Source organism: Salminus brasiliensis, chromosome 9, assembly GCF_030463535.1.
Source record: "Salminus brasiliensis chromosome 9, fSalBra1.hap2, whole genome shotgun sequence".
NCBI lineage: Eukaryota > Metazoa > Chordata > Actinopteri > Characiformes > Bryconidae > Salminus > Salminus brasiliensis.
The window spans coordinates 16,010,730-16,033,210 of NC_132886.1; the positions used below are offsets into that span (position 1 = coordinate 16,010,730).

At 40.9% G+C, this 22,481-nt stretch overlaps 1 protein-coding gene across 1 annotated transcript in view; it reads right to left on the bottom strand.

The window, feature by feature from the left end:
* Positions 1 to 22,481, bottom strand: part of pcxb (pyruvate carboxylase b) — a 258,985-nt gene that overhangs the window by 198,003 nt on the left and 38,501 nt on the right. The window contains exon 8 of the mRNA XM_072686774.1: positions 13,339 to 13,457. Within this exon, the coding sequence (XP_072542875.1) occupies positions 13,339 to 13,457 (119 nt within the window). The remainder of the gene's footprint in view (positions 1 to 13,338; positions 13,458 to 22,481) is intronic.

A 22,481-nucleotide genomic window follows, 5' to 3' on the forward strand; every position in this document is an offset into this window, starting at 1 on the left:
TATGTAGATTGGTAAAGACTGATTCAGATGTAGTGTTCTGTAGCTAGACCTCCTCAGGGAACATTTTCTTTTTTTCTTTAAAACACAGTTTTGGAAGACAAACCCCTAAAACAATCAACTGCACCACTAACTATCAGCATTAGTTATGGTTGAACTGACTTGCTTTCCGAGAACCAATCCCTTTATTACAATACAGCTACTTATACAACTTCTGACTCTAAATCATCTACATTATATACAACTTCTTCTGACTCTAAACCATCTACTATTTATTCAACTTCTTCTAACTCTATACCATCTACAATCTATACAACTTCCTCTGACTCTATCCCATCTACATTCTATACAACTTCTTCTGACTCTATACCAACTAAAATCTATACAATTTCCTCTGACTCTATCCCATCTGCATTCTGTACAACTTCTTCTGACTCTATATAATCTACATTCTATACAACTTCTGACTCTATACCATCTACATTCTATACAACTACTTCTAACTCTATACTATCTACTATTTATACAACTTCTGACTCTAATCTACATTCTATACAACTTCTTCTGACTCTATACCATCTACAATCTATACAACTTCCTCTGACTCTATCCCATCTACATTCTATACAACTTCTTCTGCCTCTATACCATCTACTATTTAAACAACTTCTTCTGACTCTATCCCATCTACATTCTATACAACTTCTTCTGACTCTATACCAACTAAAATCTATACAATTTCCTCTGACTCTATCCCATCTGCATTCTGTACAACTTCTTCTGACTCTATACCATCTACAATCTATACAACTTCTTCTGCCTCTATACCATCTACTATTTAAACAACTTCTTCTGACTCTATATAATCTACATTCTTCTGACTCTATACCATCTACAATCTATACAACTTCTTCTGCCTCTATACCATCTACTATTTAAACAACTTCTTCTGACTCTATATAATCTACATTCTATACAACTTCTTCTGACTCTATACCATCTACATTCTATACGTCTTCTGACTCTATACCAACTAAAATCTATATAACTTCTTCTGACTCTATACAATCTACTACCTATACAACTTCATTAGATTCTATCCAATCTACACAAATGTCACCTGACTCTATACTCTATAATATATAATATCTATAATATCTATGACTCTATACTATATATAATGCTGTGCAAGTCAGAAACACGTTCCATTTATTTAATTGCCTTCACTTTTATTATCAGCATTATTGACAACAAAGCTAAGAATCTACTCATGTAACATAACATATACTCATAACATTTCCAAATGATACATCTTAGTCAATGGCATGAATCTTCTAAGCTGCTTCTAGGCCCGCCAATCTGGCAACAGAATCAGGCCAGTAGAAGCAGGATATGAGCTGAAAATTGTTTCTCCAAAAAATTCACTTCAAGAGCTGCTATTTAAATCTTAAACCACTGTAGGTGAAACGAAGCTGTTTGAAAAAATGAAGAGGAAGACAGATTTTAAATGTTTGTTCAATAAGTGAATTAAACATACAAATAGAAAAATGTGTAGTTTGCAGTTTTTCTCCACAGGTCTTGAAAGTAAGTCCAACAGCTTAAACAACATGAAAGCAAACAGCATATTGCATTGCCCTGTTCTGTTAGTCAGAGCCTCATCAGTGGACCAGGAGACTGTGACACACACAATCAATGTCTCAACGCACAGCCTGAAGACAATTTGATGTCCAAATGATTGACAGCTTTGTAATAACACCCTTTCGGTGCAGAGCAAACAATGGAGTTAGCACTCAATTCCTCTCATCGCCTGCACGCACACACACAAAAAAAAAAACTTCTGAGAGGACGGGAAAGGAAAAAGAAGGACAAGACACAAAGAACAAGAGGAGAAAACACAAGATAAAAGCAAAAGAAGGCGCAGAGGTCTTCAGAGGAAGAAATTCAATTAGAATCAAAACAGTTTTCAAATGAAGGTCAAAGAATGCACTGCAGCAGAGGCAGATTCAAGCTCATTTACATATGCATGAATATTCAGCGAGAGGTCTGACGGCCCACGCCCCTTCCCAGTAATAAAAGGGGTTAGTCTCAAGCTCCCTGAACTTGGTGCACTCAGTAGGGAGCGCGTGGAGGGAGTGCAGAGGGGTCAGACAGAACTGACCCTTAATAAATTACACAGAAATCAAAGCTGCAGAAAAGACACAGCTTCCTTTAACAGCGTGATCCGTTTTTCCAAAGCATGTGATGCAATTTTCATCATCCCACTTCAAGGGCTTGTTAAGCTCCAATTAAATCCTGAAGTAAAAGCACAAATATGTGTCCATTTGTGTGTGTATGTGTATGTAAAGAGAAGCTAAGAATGAAAAAAAATCCATCAGGCTAACAGTCTGGACAGACCCCTTCATCACCAGAAGCACTGATCTGCTTACAAGATGCCCATTTTTGCAGAGGAGTTTATTTTACCCCATCTGTCCTAGGTTCCTCCTGTCTATACAGAAGCTTCTCAGGTGAAAGGAGGAGGATGATGATGAGGACCCGAGGGAATTTTGAGTGTGCATGAGTGCACGTGAAGGGCGGTAAGGACGGAAAGCCCTTAGAAGGCAGCGATACAGACAGAAGTTGTAAGAGAACAGAGGAACCCGAGATTTAAGCCACAAAAGCCTCGAGCAGATTCATCACAGCACAGCATGGGGTTGCCTCCTTATCACACTGAGCAGGCCTAAGCACAGAGCTCCGCCCTCAGGCCCATTACTCCAATCAAATCATCCTCAGCCAGCCACGGATCCAACTCAGCAAGCCATCCGTATTGTTCAACAGCGCTCCTTAGGGCCCGGTATGGAGCTCCGCCATGGGCCTTATTCTTCCTTTGGGGTCAGGGTGATAGGGCTTCTGTGAGGAGCTCTGCTGTGAGGCTCAGTCAATGAAGAACATAGAGGAGGCTCCATTGACCTATTCTAACAGCTGGATGTGTTTTTTTATATACTTTGGAGTGGAGCTGGTAACCACATGCTGTGCTGGTATGCTTTATTTAGTACATCTTACCATTACAAGCGAGGAAAACATCAAAAACAGGCTGAGACAAAATAGCACATATTTAAATGAGTCATCCGAGGTGGAAGAGATGAAAGGTTTTCAATCACACAAAGACAGGAAAAAAAACAGTTATGTTTCAAAGTGTCTGTGCTTAAGATTCACTATATGGACAAAAGTATTGGGACAGCAGCTCATTTATTGTTTCTTTCAAAATCAAGGTCATTTTGTTGGAGTTTCTTTGTCTTCTGTCCAGGGTAAAGTTTCTGCTAGATTTTGTAGCACTGCTGTAAGGTTTGATTGTATTCAGTGACAAGAGTGTTAGTATGATCACCACTCCATCTCATCCCAAAAGTATTAGCTGTAAGATCACCATTCCATTCATTAGGCATGGTGCCAATGGGAGAGTCATATTCTACTGACAATACTTCTATATAAAGGGTCTAGACAATCTATGTTCATGTGCACTTGCACATCTGTATTGGCAATGGGTGCAACTAGCTGGATGCATTAATTTGAAGGGATGTCCACAATTTTGGACATAGAGAGCACTTAAGAACAAAAGGAATTGTGACCCCAAATACACTGTATAGATGCTTGTAATAAAGGAAAAAATACAAGCACAATCAGCACAATGCAAAGCCAGAACTCTTAGCTAGAACCCTTCAGGAGCTATTACATTTAATGAAATCCTGCCTCCTATGCCCAGTGGCTATAAAGCTAACGGCTATTGTGCTGCCAGCTTCCGGCTCTGTCTGGCACTTTTTTTTTTCTTTATCAAAGTGAGATAAGCCCCAGGTAGCAGCTGCCCTTTCATAATTTTGTGCTGATCTAAGACCAGCATCTTCACTATCACAGTCAATACTGCAAACCTGAGCTCGGATCAGCTTCTGACAGCAGAGATCAGGGGTTTCATTCTGACGGTTCCAGGATGGGATATTTTTTACCCCCCTGATCCCAGACCAGCTGCCCAGCTTCTGTTAGTCCAGAAAAGCCTAAGATGTGGTTAGTGCAAATCGGTCCTTCGTTGCCACAAACAAAAAGGGCAGCGTCTTTGCACAGCGCCCATTCAGGACGTGTAAACGATTCATGAGCAATTTGAATGATAATAATGAATGCTCATCGGAATCGTGGCCCGCCACCGATGGGAGCGTTTTTCCCAATTCAAAAACAAATTTACTGTGAGGAAATGATGCTATAATGGGTTGAAGAAAAGTGTTTAATATTTAGATGCATGTGTGTGTGTCTTTGTGTGTGTGTCTGTGTATATGTGGTGTATTTAAGAATGTAACGCATTGTGAAAGCTGTGGTAGAGGAGGGCAGACTTCCTGATGGAGCTACAAATAAGCATGCACACACACATACACTCGGGGTGGCACAGTATAAGGTTTCATATTCAATTCTGCATTGTTGTCTTTTACAGAGGAGGCTACAGTATGCAAAAATAAGCCTTTAGAAGACCCTAAATCTTCTAATGTTTTTCACTGGGTGGTGTGAGCACCCAACCAATCACAGTTCCAGGTGACTACATTTACAGATATTCTACAATTCAACCCAAGCAAACAATTTAGTTAATGAACTATTAATTAATTAATTAATTAATTAATTAATTAATTTAAAACCAAAATATATTCCCTTTACTTGACAACAACAAACTTTACACAGATCAGGCATAACATTAAAATCACCTGTCTAATATTCTGTAGGCCTCCCCTCATGCCACCAAAACAGCTCTGACTTGTTGAGCCCTAGACTCCTCAAGATCTCTGAAGGTAACTTGTGGTATCTGGCACCAGGATGTTACCAAGAGATATTTTAAGTCCTGTGTTGTGAAGTGGGGCCTCCATGGACCATATAATGAGCCTTGGGCACCCAAGACCCCGTTGTCGGATCACAGGTTGTCCTTCCTTGGAGAACTTTTGGTAGCGACTGACCACTGCATACCAGAATAAACCCACAGGACCTGCATGATGTTTTGCGGATGTTCTGACCCAGTCGTCAGATCCTTATGCTTGCAAAACATTAACTTCAGGAACTGACTGTTCACTTGCTGCCAAATATTTTTACCATTTATATTCTTGACAGATGCCACTGTACATGAAAATAATCAATATTTTTAATTTCACTTGTCAGTGGTTTGAACTTTGCATGCTAACATGCATGAGAGTCTAGGGGAACGTTGGATGAAGGAATGATGCAGGCTGTGCAAAAAGATGGACTTACATGTGTTGCATGTTTTCTTTTACTCTTGCTACTTATTTTCTCTAGGTCATGTTCTTGACATTACAAGACGATGTTAGCAAACAGTTCTTTGGAAACTTACAAATGATCACGCATTTCTCTCCAACAGTCACGGTCTGAATGAAGACATATTGGATGTGCGCTTTGTTGATTATAGCCATTATATCTGATCAGCGTAGGTCAATATGTAGGACATTTAAAGTCAGCAGTGCAACTCCAAAAGAAATCTAAGTTTCTATTTGTACCCTTTAGCCAAGCATATATGATCCATTCTGTTCACAGCCTTCCCTACTCAAGGAAATACGGTTAAAATAATAGCAAAAGTAAAACGGATAAAGTGACGTGTTCCATCAAATCCAAAAGTGCACTGGCACAGTCAATCAATGCAGTATAATTTCTCATATTAACTTACTGAACAGGCAACTTAATGGCATTAATAACAAGTGTATTTAGCTACAAGAACTGATTTGAGTAAGTATGCTTAGTAAGTATTAGTAAGTGATAGAGGTTTTGCCTTTTCTGGCAGACAATTGTATAACTTAGCACATTGTACAAACAACCTTTTTGTTTTATGCTAATCTAAAGTACTATCAGAAACTATTAGAAACCTTTTTAAACCTCTTCTCATTTAAAAATGAAAAGAAATAAAGACAGTGCGTCAGTTTAAACGTCATCATCATTAATTATGTTGAGAAATCGCAGCAGCTCTATGTAGTACAACAATAAAACGATAAATAATTAAACTATTAAATACATCAAAATTCAATGAGACAAAAATATGCATATAAACAGGTATGGTGTGTGGCACACAAGTGAGCCCCACACACACCTAGACACACATTCAGAACAGGCAGAGGAAAGAGAAGCATAGAGGAGATAGAATGTTAGTAGGAGGTCACACACTCAATATAACAAACTGACAGGACGCGAGAAAGAGCAAGACGGGCAGAAAGGTGAGTGGGGGGGGGGGTATGTGGGGATGGCACTGGATGGACTGCAACACAATGAGAAAAATAATAGCAAAGGCACGATGGAAAAACAATAGGAGGTTGGTGACGCTAGAAAGGCCAGAATAATGGAAAAGGGTGAGGGAGAAAGGGCTAAACGAAAGCCAGGGAGTGACCGCCGAAAGGAACGGGAAGAAGAAAGAGAGGCTGTAAAGAGAGTAACTGAGATAAAGATGTTTATTTGTGTCACTGTAAGTGGCAAAATGGGTTTTTGCAGAGCCAGCCATGTATATCTGAACGAGCAAATGAACTGCTAAACAAACTAACTAATATCCACTAATGAGCAAAGCAATGAGCACAAATGAAGCAACTAATTAGGTAATGGATGAATGAAAAAAGCCATAAACAAACAAAAGCACCTATGGTTGCATAAAAATTCAGCAACACCCATATACCGATCAGTCATTTCGTTAGAACCACCTGCCTAATATTGGGCAGGTCCACCTTGTGCTGCTAAAACAGCCCTGACCAATTGAAGCATGGACCAGTTGAGCACCAAGACCTTGTCGCCGTTTCACCGGTTGTCCACTTTTGGTAGGTATGTACTGACCACTACATGCCAGGAACACTCACAATGCCTGCCTGATGTTTTGGAGATGTCTATGCATCACAATCTGACCCTTGTCAAAGTCTCAGTTCCTTATGCTTCCTACTTTTGCTGCTTTTAACACTTATCACCTTTTAGAACTGACTGTTCAATTCCTGCCTAATACGCAGAGCTCACCTATTGACAGGTGCTGCACTTTACCTGTCAGCAGTTTTAATGTTATGACTAGTCTGTGAATAACCTTCATGCATGAGCACTGGGTCAGTTGTTTTTTTTTTTTGTTTTGTTTTTTAATAGCAAATGTCATGATGGCGCCATTGGGAGAACCATCGTGTTTGGATAAGCGAACACTTAATCTGTTTTAGCATGCCATGCTCTGTTATTGACACCCCATCAGTGGCCATTCACGTGGTAATGACATGAACAATGTGCCTATTACTGATCTCATTTCCATTTCAATCAATGCAAATTAGAATCATTTAAAGCCCCATGCAACCAAAACACACACTCATAGATTAGATTTAAAAAAAATCTGAAATAAAAAAATTGAGCTGACAAGAAGGCATGTGGGGAGAAACCTCTATGCAAATATGCACTAAATACTTAATATTCAAACTAAAACAACAGGGAGAACTGTGCCTGTGTGTGTGTGGTATCATTTACACAGACGCTCTGCTTCTCTGTGTTACTGCTGTGCTTTATTAGCAATGCTATTACCACTGTAGAGATGGAGAAGGGTGGAGAAAAAAGCACATACTGATATTCATATGGCCACCAGCAGTGCTGTACTTTCATGGAGGCAGCTCACTGCACAGCACACACATCACCACACACACAGGCACACCAGATCTGGCTGTGGGCACATGTGCACAAATTCATAAGTACCAGTACTAGAGGCACCAGTGAAAAAAGAATGACTAATGGAGACTAGCAGTGGAACAAAAAAGTGTAAGTAGACAGGATGCGTATTGGTATTGGTGGGGTGAAGAGCGGCGTTAAGTGCGACAGTCGCCGCTGAATACATGAGAGGGGTGTAAAAATAGATATAAGACGGAGAAAAATGGAAAGATGAACGAGTAGAAGGAAGAGGACGTGAGCGTGACATCCTCTCAATTGCAGGCAGTTAACTAAATGATAGCACCACTTATCTATTCTATGGGATGAGAGAGACAGAAAGACAGGGAAAGAGATACAGTGTGAGACAGGGAGACAGTGTCAGAAAAGCAAATAAATAAATAAACATAAAAAGGTACACACTGACTCAATATAATACCCACCTCCCTGTCATTTGAGCCCTTTCCAACCAGGCCTCATTAAAGCAATGGTTGGGCCAGAAATCAATTTTACACCATTTTTGTGTTTTTTTTTTGTTTTTTTTTTTACAAACAACAGCCATAGAGTGTCAGACACCACACAAGCAAGTCTATTTGAGATTGCTCGGTGCAGATGCAAGGGAGTATGAGGTTATTTGCGCATGCAGGTTTGCACAATGCTAAATGAAAATGCGCTTTTACTCACCATTAGCTACATTAGCGCTTATTTCTCAATGCAAAGGTTGCCATGCAAACCCTTATAACCTGAGCAAACATACATCTAAAAGCTGAAAAGTGTATCACATTTGATAGCCTGAAAGCCAACCCTGCGACAGTTGCCACCACATAAGCAGCATACCTGCAGCTAATGCCGAAGAAGCTGAACCGTCAACATCTTCAAGTAATCCAGTTTGAATGAGCCACTTTGTTTACTTTGAGCTGGGACTTTCCTTTTGTGTCTCAAGTTACTGCTGGGAGGTATAACAGTTCATGTGGTGTACTTGGTAAAATTCGTCCTATGGTCTGCGTTTCTAACATGCAGACATATCGTTATGCAACGAAATTTAGATGCATCACTGACAGCACAAACGCTTAGCACTGTGTTGCCAGCAACAGCAGGCTAGCACACAGGCTGTGAGCAGGAATGGCTCCCTATTTATGTTTTAGGCCACCATTGCAAATGTCGGCCAATTGTCTTTGAGCCATTCTTATTTTGTATTAATATTATAAAAACAACTGCTATGTATTTTGCTTGACAGGGTGGTATGTAGAATGTAAATGTGTAAAACAATGACAACATACATATGTTAAAAGTATTTTACTGTAAGAAATAGTGTTTTCTTATTTATCATGTTAACACCTGAATGAATAGATTTAAGGCTGGGGCCTTTTTTTGTGCTTAATGCATCTCATCAGATGTTGCAGACGCAAAAGGAACCCGATTTGTAGGATGACTCAACTACATTAAGGGCAGGGTTGTCCAGGGATGCCTTATTCACAAAAGGCACAGCACAGCCAGCGTGGCTGTAGGTTTTAACTCCAATCAAGCTGGAGCACACCGGATTCCACTTGTTTAATCAGTTGCTCTCAGTCCTCAAACAATTGATCGCGGATGACCTTCAGCTTTGCTGAAATGAGAACCTGCCGCCACACCAGTCCTCTGTGGATAAGATCGGACACCGCTGGTTTACGGTAAGAGGAGAATTGATTTATTTAAGGTAACTGCTTTATTTAAGGTAAGCAAGAGTATGTGGTGTGGCAGCAACACTCTCTATTACATCCCAGTTTGGAAGAATAAATAACACATCAGTAGCAACTGATCACAGTCAGACGGCAATGAATATTTCAGCCAGACCTACGAAATATTTCGATGAAATATGCATATGCTGCGGACGTATGCTTCACTGATATGCACAAACATAAATTCGCAAAATCACACCAGCTATGCAGGGATGGTTCAATGTCCATAGGAATCAACGGATGATGTATTTCAGTCTCTGCTCTGCAAATGTGAGCTGGCAGCGGAAGATATGGAAGCCAATTCAGCGCGACAGTGTCAATTGCACTTGGCAGGTTGGATATCTATTATATATGAACCTGCACTTCCCCCAGTGAGAAACTTGTTCTCAGAAACTTACACAAGAGTGTGTATGTATTTGTGTGTGTGTGTGTGAGTGTGTGTGTGCATGTGTATCAGTGTGTGTTTGTGTACAGAGGAAGAGTGGCTGTGGGAATAGGAGATGAGAGCCCCATCAATCACTCCACTCATCAGCCTGATAATGTGTGTGTGTTTGTGTGTGAGCTAGAATGATATCAGGCTCATCTCTGTATCATTACAGTGCAGCTCACAGGTTATCGGAGGAAGCAAGAGCTATTTATACCTTCATTGTCTACTCTCCCTCATCTGTTCAGGTGCAATGATACATCAAACCTCAACACTCCGTAAATGCAATCTTAGAACATCAAAGGTCACAGTCAATTTAACCCACATTCCCACGACCAGTGATTACCAACCCACAATCTAATGATTAACTTAACCCACGCCTGCACAATTAACTTAAGCCACACCCACACAATTAACTTAACCCACGCCCACACAATTAACTTAACCCACGCCTGCACAATTAACTTAAGCCACACCCACACAATTAACTTAACCCACGCTCACACAATTAACTAAACCCACGCCCACACAATTAACTAAACCCACGCCCGCACAATTAACTTAACCCACGCCCACACAATTAACTTAACCCACACCCACACAATTAACTAAACCCACGCCCGCACAATTAGCTTAACCCACGCCCACACAATTAACTTAACCCACACCCACACAATTAACTTAACCCACGCCCACACAACTAACTTAACCCACACCCACACAATTAACTAAACCCACGCCCACACAACCATTTTAATCCATGCCCGCACAATTACCTTAACCCACGCCCGCACAATTAACTTAACCCATGCTTGCACAACCATTTTAATCCACAACCATTTTAATCCATGCCTACACAATTAACTTAACCCACGCCCGCACAACCATTTTAATCCATGCCAACACAATTAACTTAACCCACACCTGCACAATTAACTTAACCCTCGCCTGCACAATTAACTTGACTCATGCATGCACAACCATTTTAATCCATGCCTGCACAATTACCTTCACCCACGCCCACACAATTAACTTAACCCACACCTGTACAATTAACTTAACTGACACCCGCACAATTAACTTAACCCTCGCCTGCACAATTAACTTGACTCATGCATGCACAACCATTTTAATCCATGCCTACACAATTAACTTAACCCACACCTGCACAATTAACTTAACCCACACCTGCACAATTAACTTAACCCTCGCCTGCACAATTAACTTGACTCATGCATGCACAACCATTTTAATCCATGCCTGCACAATTACCTTCACCCACGCCCACACAATTAACTTAACCCACACCTGTACAATTAACTTAACTGACACCCGCACAATTAACTTAACCCTCGCCTGCACAATTAACTTGACTCATGCATGCACAACCATTTTAATCCATGCCTACACAATTAACTTAACCCACACCTGCACAATTAACTTAAGCCACACCCGCACAATTAACTTAACCCACGCCCGCACAACCATCTTAACCCACACCCGCACAATTAACTTAACCCACACCCGCACAATTAACTTAACCCACGCCCGCACAACCATCTTAACCCACACCCGCACAATTAACTTAATTCTAGCCTGCACAATTAACTTGACTCATGCATGCACAATTAACTTGACTCATGCATGCACAACCATTTTAATCCATGCCTGCACAATTACCTTAACCCACGCCCGCACAATTAACTTAACCCACGCCCACACAACCATTTTAATCCATGGCCGCACAATTAACTTAACCCACGCCCGCACAATTAACTTAATTCACACATGCACAACCATCTTAATCCATGCCTGCACAATTAACTTAACCCAGGCCCGCACAATTAATTTAACCCACGCCCGCACAACCATCTTAACCCACGCCCGCACAATTAACTTAACCCACGCCCACACAACCATTTTAATCCATGCCTGCACAATTAACTTAACCCACACCCGCACAATTAACTTAACCCACGCCCGCACAATTAACTTAACCCACGCCCGCACAATTAACTTAACCCACGCCTGCACAACCATCTTAACCCATGTCCTACATCAACACCTTCATTAACCCACTTAACCCACGACTACAGGTTCAACCCACAACAGATTTTGCTCACAGGTTAGCACACACTCCAAGTGAGTGAGACTGTCCAAGTGGGAATGCATAGTTTTGATAAAAGCCATGGGACTGAGAAAGCAATTATTTATCTGAAGGACTCTGTATACTCTGTTCCCACAAGACCAGCATGTTCAGTGTCATCCATCACACTCACAGTTCTGGGCCTACAACCTCCCACCTCTACTCTGATACGCAGACTGTGCCAAAACATGGATCATTTTCTTAATTCAAGTTTCGTTACATACATCAAATAAGCATATCACATTCTAAACCCAACATTAATAATGGAATCACATCAAACTGCAATGTGAGCATATCGCTACACCTGTCCTCTTGATCTCCTGTGTGCCACCTTCTCCCTCCCCCAGCTAATTCTGCTGTCACTCCTTTTATCTGGTCTGTTCATTCTCTCTCTCTGTCTCCCTCCATTGATCCCTCATTCCTCCCTCTCCTCCTGCCTTGTTAATCCTTCTCTCCCCTTGACCAGCTTCTTAGGATGGAGGTGGCATATTCACATTCATCCTGAAGACAATGCACCTGTCGGAGTGTGTGAGGGCACACACTTCCTCACACAGACACTAAAATGTATGCTGTGCTGAAAAGAGGCCCTAATTTTCATGTCCTACAGTCAAGCAGCTACACAAAGGCAATGCATGACAACTACAGACGCACACACACGACACACCAATGTCTTTACCACAAAAACACTTCAGGCAAGTATTTTAAAATATAGAAATACAGCACTGTGCACAAGTCTTAAGCAGCCCTGAAAAGAATTTAAAATTCTCAGCAGAAAGTGTGTTCATGCCTGTGAAATCACAACATACACCATATGGACGAAAGTATTGGGACACCTGCTCAATCATTTTCTCTTCCAAAATCTAGGGTATTACGTTTATCCTGCTTTTGTTGGAGTAATTGTCTCTACTGTGCTGGAAAGAAGGCTTTCTGCTAGATTTTGGAGAATTGTTGTGAGCATTTGATTGCATTCAGCAACAACAGTGTTACTGAGGCTAGGATGTTGGATGATCACCACCCCACCCCACCTCATCCCAAATTTCACAACTAATCCCAAAAGTATTGGATGGAGCACCAACATTCCAGAAAACACAGTTCCACAGCCCAACAGCACAATGCTGGGGGGCTTCATACCCCACTGGCCCATGCCTAGCATTTGGAGTAGTGCCAACAGGTTTATGTTTATCTGTTCCAGAATGTCCTATTCTATTATCAATACTGCTCTACAGGAACTAGACAAGCTGAGTGTGCGCGCATTTGCACATCTGTGTCAGCAATGGGTGCAACTTAAAATAGCTTAGAGCTAACCAGTCACAAATCTGCTTTACTCTCTGTATCCATGGAGAATGCAGTAAGGTAACTGTGGGTTATGTTAATGTTCTGTGCGATTAGACACTTACTCAGTGATCTCCTCAGTAACGGTGTGCTCCACCTGTAGGCGGGAGTTGACCTCAATGAAGTAGTGCTTGCCATGTTTGTCCACCAGAAACTCCACAGTGCCTGCATTCTCATAGCCCACCTGTACAGCACAACAACAGCAACAAAAAAGCATGACAAAAAAGCACTCCACCATTTAGCATTAAAACTACTGAATATTTCACACTAATTTCAAACAAAACACATAAGTGGACTTCATCAGCATACATTAAAGGCAGTGTACATAATATCAAAAGATTATAATATGAAATTTCTTAGGTTTTAAACAATTGGTCAGAAGCCAGAAATGTCTTACAATACTATTCATATCTAGATCACTGTAGATTTCAAAAGTGGTAATAAAATCATAAGGAAGATGATTTGACTGAATTAACAAATACATAAATAAAACTAAGCACATCAAATATAAACAGTCTCTGTCACAAAAAAAACTCATGTCTATTTAAAAGTTTGAAGAAAAACATCATTTTGGAGCATTTCTATTGGTCCATTCATCATGAAATTTTAATAGAATATAGAGAACAACAGCCAGATAGAGATGGACTGATCAGTATTGCTGGAGACGATTCTAATCACAGATCCTCTTTTAGGATGAGCAGCTGTACACAAATAGTGATCAAGGGTGAGGCTGATTTCCCCATTAACTTCATTTATAACACTGCTGAACTCCGAGCACCACCTGAGTGTCAGTGAATTCCCCGGCAGAACTTAAACACTCACTGTACTGGGCTGAGCGATGCACTCTCAAGAAGGGGTATCTGGTTAGTGGTGTTGAAGCATGTTAGGTTTAACAAATTCTACAAATATGTTTGAATCAGATACAAGGATTTATGCACAGGCTTTAATGGTGTTCTAAAACCTGTATTGCAATCTAATGGTTGAAGGACCAACACAGAGCTGCAGCAACTTGCAAAATATGAATCATATAGATCATATAATATATAGGCTAATCTGATTGATGATGGCATTTTTGGGCTGAAAATCAGCTGATACTAATACACAGCCAGTCGATGCAAAACATTAAGATTTAGCTAATAATGTTTAATTAACACTGTGTAAACTGTCATTGTGTAAACAGTAAAACAGTATATATAACTCAGTGGTAACATGAAGTTTAATGTAAGCCAGTCTTTCGTCAAGTAAAGAGCAAACTTAGAGGAAAGGGAACAAATGTGTCAGCTAATAATAGAAAGCCCGCTCATCTAAAATTAGTCTCGGTATCTCTACTCTTAAAAGTGAAAAACGATGTAAAAGCCAAGGGCAAAATGCCAGTTCATTCTCAGATTCTCAGCTGAGCTGTGTAGCTTCAAGCTAGACAATAGTGCTGAGGTCATTAGCTTCAGCACTTTCTGTCACTTTCTGAACAGGACCTCATATTAAATCATATAGCACTAAGAATTTTATAAGAACATGTCTGCCAATATCTGCCATCCTGATCTCACCAATCACTTCCCATCCTCTTTTTTAATCTGTTCTTCACATACCATAAACCCGGAGAGAGTAGCGCGGTTAACGGCCTTCAGCACTAGGAGACTCAGCGGGAGAAAATTGATGTCAATATTTCTGAAGTAGGCTTTTTGAATCCTTTGAGAAATCCAGTTCATAAAACTCCATGCAACCTTTCAACATCTGCTAGGAATCACCCTTTTCCACTGATCCGGGATTGGCTCACTTTGTCCACATCCTAAAGTCAGCCATTATGCGAAAAAGTGCAGAACTGATCCCAAATCGGTGGAACCGGGGAACCTCCAGTTGCACCTTTCAAGCTCTTGGTGGAACTGATCCATAGGCAAAAGGACAATTCTGTGGCACAGCAAGGTGCCAATGGTAAGAAGGGGATGAGGATTTTTGGGGGAAGAACTGTGGAATCAGCAGGAATCCTGGCCTGGATGGGAAGCAAAATAAAGCATGTTCCATGCTCAGAGGAGCGGGAGAGCAGTGGATGAGTGTGGAGAGAGAAAGGCAAACAGCATGCCGAGGGAGGGTGGAAAAACATGGTGATAAAAAAGATTGAAAGGCGTCTGCTGGGAGCACAGGCTTAGTGGCTGGTCAGAGTAGAAATTGAAAGCTATGGTCATGGCGATGCTGGGTAATTATGTATATCAGGGCAATTCAGACAGGTCATGACCCGGACAAGCTTCAGCCAGTACACCACCTGGCAAGCTATTAGATACAGTAACTCATCCTTGTTCAATTCTCAATCCTCCTATCTTTCTCTCTCGCACTCCCTCTGCTTTCTTCTCCATCTCCTCCCTCCTTTTCTTTCTTTTTCTCCTTCTCTCATGCATCCTGCTTTCTATTCTATCCCAGTATGTCTCTCACTCAAGCCTCTCTCACCTTCCTCCTTTTCCTTTCTCTCTCTCTCTATACTTTGTTTTCTAATCTCTCTCTTTCTGTCCCTCAAACCTTTCTTTTTCTTATTCTCTTTCTCTCTCCCATGCTTTCTACTCTCTGTGTCTCTTGTTCAGTCTTCTCTTCTTCCTCCTTAGCTTTCTCTTTCTTTGTGATACTTACTGCTTTCTACTTTTTCTATCTTGCCTTCCACTCTCTACTCTATTCCATTCCGCCCCTCACTCAAGCCTCTCTTTCCTTCCTCCTTTTCTTTTCTCTCTCTCCATACTTTGTTTTCTAATCTTTCTCTTTCTGTCCCTCGCTCACTCCTCTCTTTTTTCTTATTCTCTTTCTCTCCCCATGCTTTCTTCTCTCTCTCTTTGTCTCTTGTTCAGTCTTCTCTCCTTCATCCTTAGCTTTCTCTTTATTACTACTTTCTATTTTTTTCAATCTTGCTTTCCACTCTCTACTCTCTCTCTCTCTTTTGCACAGTTCTTTTTCATTCCTTGTTTTCTTTCCTTTTCTTCCTTTTATGTTCTATACTTTCTTCTCTGTTCTTGTTGATCAATTCTCGTTTTCCTTCTTTTCTTTCTCTCCATTTCATACTTTCTCTCTTGCTAAATCCTCTATACTCCCTTCTTTTCTTTGTTTCTTTCTCTCTCTCTTATATGCATTCTACTCTTATATGCATTTCTCTCTCTCTCTCTCTCTCAGAGAGAGAGAGAGAGAGAGAGAGAGAGAGAGAGATTGAGAATAATCTGGTGCCAAAATTCAGAGTAATCTGATCCAATTTCTCCCCACAATTCCATGCTGCCTACTAATTCCATATCAGAGGGAGCCTGCCAACAGTACACACACACACACATACACCCATACATGCTCTCCCACACACGCTCCCACACATGCTTACACACATGCTCCTAAACACTTTCACACAGAGTAAAGTATAAAGACATTATCTGTCCTACTTGATCCCCTTTTTACTCTTACTGGCACCAAGCCACACACACACACACACACACACACACACACACATTGTCCTTCATAAACATCTTCACTTCCATTGAAAATGTCTTACTGTAACTCAAATACAAACACACACATAAAAACACTTATCTACAGGATGTAAGAATGCACATACAGATACACACACAGATTTGACTCCATTTATTATTCACCCCCCCCCCCTCCCTTCCTCCTCTGACCCCTTCACCCCTTCATTCACTCCAGTCTTTCATTCAGTCCAGTGGGATTTGACTCGTTTTAATCTGCGCTGACTAATGTGACCACACTGACACAGTTCAGACTGACACTGGCAAATACCATCACTGTTTTAAACAGACAAAGAGAGAGAGAGAGAGAGAGAGAGAGAGAGAGAGAGAGAGAGAGACAGAGAAAAAGAGAGAGAGAGAGAATGGGGTGAAAGGATGAGGCGTGTGGAGGTGTAGCAGAAGTGGAGCAGATGGGGAGAAGATAAAGAAAGGACAGGGTGAGAGAGAGCGAGACGGGATGAGAGAGGAAATACCCTGTTTGCACAGCGCAAACATCACTAATGACAAACCACACAGACAGATAGACAGACAGGCAGACAGACAGGTACAAAAAAACAGGACAGATGGTGAAACAACAGAGACAAACAGAGATGGAGAGAATATGATAGATAAAGAGAATGAAAGAGAGACGATGAAAGCGAGGGACAGGAACAGAGAGAGTAAGACAGACATTGAGAGCGAGAGAGAGCGCGAGACAATTAGCATCAGAAAGAGAAAGAGGGAATAAGTGAAAGAGAAAAAGAGAGACAGAAAGAGAGAAAAAGAGACAGCAGGGACGACAGAGGGAGAGAGACACAGAGAAAGTGAAAGTAATCAGTGTCTTTTTGATCAGATGCATTCGCAATGACACGCATGATTATAATCGGCTTTCTGCCGGAGAGGACAAGCGGCTGCTATGGTGACAGCACACCTACAGATGTGACCCAGAATAAACGAGAGAGAGAGAAAGAGAAAGAAGAAAGAGTTTTAGAGAAAGACAGAGGGGATGAGAAAGGGTGGAGAGAGACACAAAGGAGGGGGGAGAAAGAGAGAGACAAAAGATAGGATATGAGAATGAGGAAAAAAGAAAGTGTGAGAGGGAAAGACAGAGGGATGAGAAAGGGGGAGAGAGACACAGAGGGGGAGAGAGAGAGAGAGGATTAACAGATATGATCTTTCTTAGAAGCTGAATGAGTCTATAAGAGTAAAACCTCTGAGAAACAAACAGAGCCATTGTCAGGGATATTAAGCTGGAGCATGTACAGTTCAGATGTGCAACAAACTGTTTTTAGAGATGCTTTAAATATTCAGACCACTGTCTTACTGACACAGTGGCTGATGTTTTGTGAGGTGTTTTTTATGTTCAAGGACTCGGAATAGATCCTTCTGTACAAACCGAGGTAAACTAGAAACTCTCTGTAATCTCAGTCGGCTCAATGGCACAACGGGCTTTAATTAAGGAGGCTTTGTTTTCAGTGCAAATGAGAATGAAAAGCATGTTAAGGGCAAAAAACGGGAGTGAAAGCATGATGCAATGAGTCTATTTTCAAGAAGCTTTCTACATAACATTATATATATATATATATATATATATATATATATATATATATATATATATATATATATATATATTTATTTATTTCTTATTTTTTTAAAGAAACACCCAGACAAATGTGAGAATGTCACAAATACAGTCAGTCAGGACGTGTGCAGTCTGGATTTTTGCTTCTTAAAGGTTCTGTTTATGATTTCAATTCAGTTCGCTTTTTGTAAAATTCAGTGAATGGTTCCTCATGGTCTGCTAGTTTGCCGGTCTGTTTGCGCGCTGGAAAAAAAGTCTAGTGATGTTACTCATACAAATGATGAGGATATTGCTCTATTCCTGCTGGATAGGTGGGTAATACTGACGACTTTTTGCTGTTTCACAGAAATAGCTCAGTATTATTTTTGTCTCATCTCCATAATAGATCATCACAACCATGCTAACCTGGCTACGGCTAGTTGCATGTCGTAACGTTGTTCTCTGTAATGTTATATCGTGGTATTTGATGGCATGGCGCTTGCAGCGGTTTTATGGCTACGGATATCTAAAGAGATGTTTGGCAATGTGTGAGTAAGGCGCACTGAAGGGAGGGGTGTTTGTTTTGCTGTTTGTATCGTATCCAGAATCGTATACAATATCCTGGACCCTCTAAAAAACAGTAAATATGTGGTCTAGTAAAAGGCTTGGATCTCATAAAATGGTACATAAAACCTAACAGATGTCATTTTATGCCATAGCACCTTTTTCAAAATAAAGAGCAGATATTGTAGTTCAAAACTCCCCATGGTTGAACTTCCATTGATGATGCTATGCAGCCAATGGCTGTCTAGCAAAACTAGGCTTGCCTGTTTGTATCATACTATGTGGGAAAGCACACAAGGAAGTCTATTTTATACAAACTAACAACTCTGTGCGCTTTCAGGCAAGTGTGGGATGGTTTAGGCATGCCGTTTTTATGCGCTTTCATTTCTTGTTAGCTGCATTAGCCTCACAGCTCCAGTACTAAAGAGGCAAGCTTCACACACTGGACATGTCTTGGCTGATTAACTACATTTGGGGAAAGGGAAAAATAGCCCCATTTCATCCTTTTCAGATGCAGCAAAAGTCATCATAGTGGCAAAACCATCCAGAAATAACAGTGATAATAAAAATTAATATAAGATATATATAAGATCCTATAAGATCCTCATTTTTTCATGTCTTCAGTACCGTAATTATCTAATTTTCTCCAAAAAGTTGTTGCTTATTTGATACAGCACTTTTGGTGTTCAGAGAACAAAAGCCTTCCAGGTTTAATTTTTGAGAATTAAAAATGTTACACTACCTATAGTGTATATATACACTATATGTCCAAATATTGGTGGATGCCTTGTCTAATGAATGCATTCTGCTAATTAAAGTTGCACCCATTGCTGACAGAGATGTGCACACGCACACACACAGCTTGTCTACTCACTGTAGAGAAGTACTGCCAATGGAATGGCCAAAATCTAGTAGAAAGCCTTCTTTCCTGGACAGCAGAGACAGTTACTCTAACAAAAGCAGGATAAACTCTCTTTAATACCTTTTATTTCAGAAGCTATGATCACAGAGAAGCTAATCCTCTTCATTGTTCTTTGGTGCTTTGATTATGACCGGACTATTTACAGCACCGGCCACTGTACAAAACATTAGGTGTTAAGGGGAACATTAGATCACAGATTAAGACAATGAAAATGTCACGAACCTCCAACCTGAATGACATTAGTTAACTAACTAACTAACTCAGACAGCTGTTTAAGTTAACCCCTTAAAAAAGCCTATAGGCCCAGCGGCAGGGCGAAAGTGTTTTTACAAACTTCCATTACTAAAGAACAGCCTGAAAATCACAAAAAGCTTTCTCCATTCAGAAAATGAAAACTGCTCCATCAAATGAAAGATGTCTGCGTTAACCACCACAATAGCCATTCTCTATATTAGATATATTAGTCTATATTAGTACTGTTTGTTGCTGTGTTTTCTTTTCTATGACGACATCTCCTGCATCCCGTCAAGAAGTGTGAAAAGGGTCTAGTCCTTTAATAAAAAGTTCAATGTCTCACACGCCTACGCCAGCATGGCATGGACAGCTGGGAGCACAAAATATAGAGCACAAGCTAAAGAGTGTGTGTATGTGTGTAAGGACACAGAATCCAAGTGGATGCTTTACAAGAGTTGAACTCTAAGCTAACGCTGTTATTTTGCTCATAGTCTCAATGGGGCTTTCTATTCAAATAAAAAATAAAAAGGAATTTACATCTGTGAGTAATTGCTAACAATTGTGTTGAGGTCTACAGGACTCATTATTTTCTACCCGCAGGATGTTGTGGGTTATAAACTTATAAAGCATTTTAACCGAGTTTAACCGTAAACATGTTGCTTTTGTTGCAAAATGATTATTAACATTAAACTATTAAACAGAGTCATAACAGTATTTCACTGATTACAGCCTTGACGTAATGCTGGGTAATGTGCTAAAGTGGGACTACAGGGAGTCTGCAGACTATATTAAACACACACACACACACACATACACACACACACACACACACACACACACACACACACACACAAACACACTCGCAGACACATTAAAAGAAGCAACATGTAAGTTTCATAGTGCAGATGTAACTTTAACTAAGCCTTCAGAGAGAGAGAGAGAGAGAGAGAGAGAGAGAGAGAGAGAATAAGAAGATGAAAGATAGAAAGAAATAAAGGAGGGGGAGAATGAGAGAGAGGGAGGGAGAGAGAACTAGAGAGGGAGGGAGGGAGGATTGGGACATGGAGAAGAAAACAGAGAGGATGGGAAAGAGAGAAGGAACAAAAACAGACAGAACACAGAGAGAAAAAATGAGGACATAAGAGGGAAGAAAAAGAGAGAGGAGAAAAACAGAGAAGGGATAGAGATGTGGAGAAAATAGAAGATGGGAAAGAGAGAAGGAAGAGAAAACTAAAAGAGAAGACAGAGAGACGATTGGGACATGAGATGATTGGGTCAAGTGAAAGAGGTGAAAGATAGAGAAGGAAAAGAGAGAAAGAGGAGAGGGACACAGGGAAAAGAAAAGATGGCAAAGAGAAAGAAGAAAAGGAAAAAAGGGAGTGACACACAGAGAGACCAGAGGGATATGTGGGAAAAATATGAAAGATTTCAGAAAGAGAGAATATGGGCAGAGAGCGAGGAGAGAAAATAGGGAGGGAGGGAGGGAGGGAGGGAGAGAGAGAGAGAGAGAGAGAGAGAGAGAGAGAAATGGAAAATAAGAGAGAGTACAAAACAGAAAAGGTGGGAAAACGTGGGCAGGGGGTAAAGACAGAGTGAGTGAATGATAAAGAAAGAAAGGGAAAGAGGGATGGAGAGAGAGAGTGTTGAGAAGTTATTGACTGACAATGACTGAACCAGAATAGAGAGTGAGTGCGTGAGTGAGTGAGTGATGGCTCCCCAAACCTGTGTTTAAGAATCCCAGGGCAGAGCGACAGTATCCATGGCAACAATGGTTATGAAATAAAATACAATAAAATATGGGCTGCCATGATGACAGTCTTATTACAGTGCGTAACTGCAGCTCCCCCAAAACATCCAGCTGCCTCATCTTTCTCTTACCTTTCATCTGCCTCTGTCTTTTCCTCTGTCTTTTCCTCTCTCTCTCTCTCTCTCTCTCTCTCTCTCTCTCTACCCCTCCCTCCCTCCACTTAATGCTTCTTGGTCGTTTCTTTTCTGACACAGCTCTCTCTCTCTCTCTCCTAATGACAAAGTGAAAGTGAAAAAAATGAAAATGAAAGTGGTGGATCACATATCTTACAGGCAGAGAGACGTGGAAAACACAGGAGTATTAACAGTGCCTAAGAATAGTTCCACTTCCTTTACGCTCGCTCCGTTTCGTTCAGCCTCAGCGACACACCTGCAATTTTCTCCATAAATATAGCACATTTCCTCCCTTGATATTCAAACAGAGCTGTGGCAGGCTGCACACATGGGTGTGTGAGGTACGGCAGCGTGCCATTCCGAGCCACCAGCCACATCACGCTGCCGTGGACTCCAACATGCTCACTATGTGATTATCTAGACCTCTGGCTGATCAGTATATCTGACTGTCCAAAAAGCCCCCAGGGGAAATACAGGTCGCAACCTAAGTCGCATGGCACAGCAGAGATTCCCTTCATAGCAATCTAGAAGTCAAAATATTTC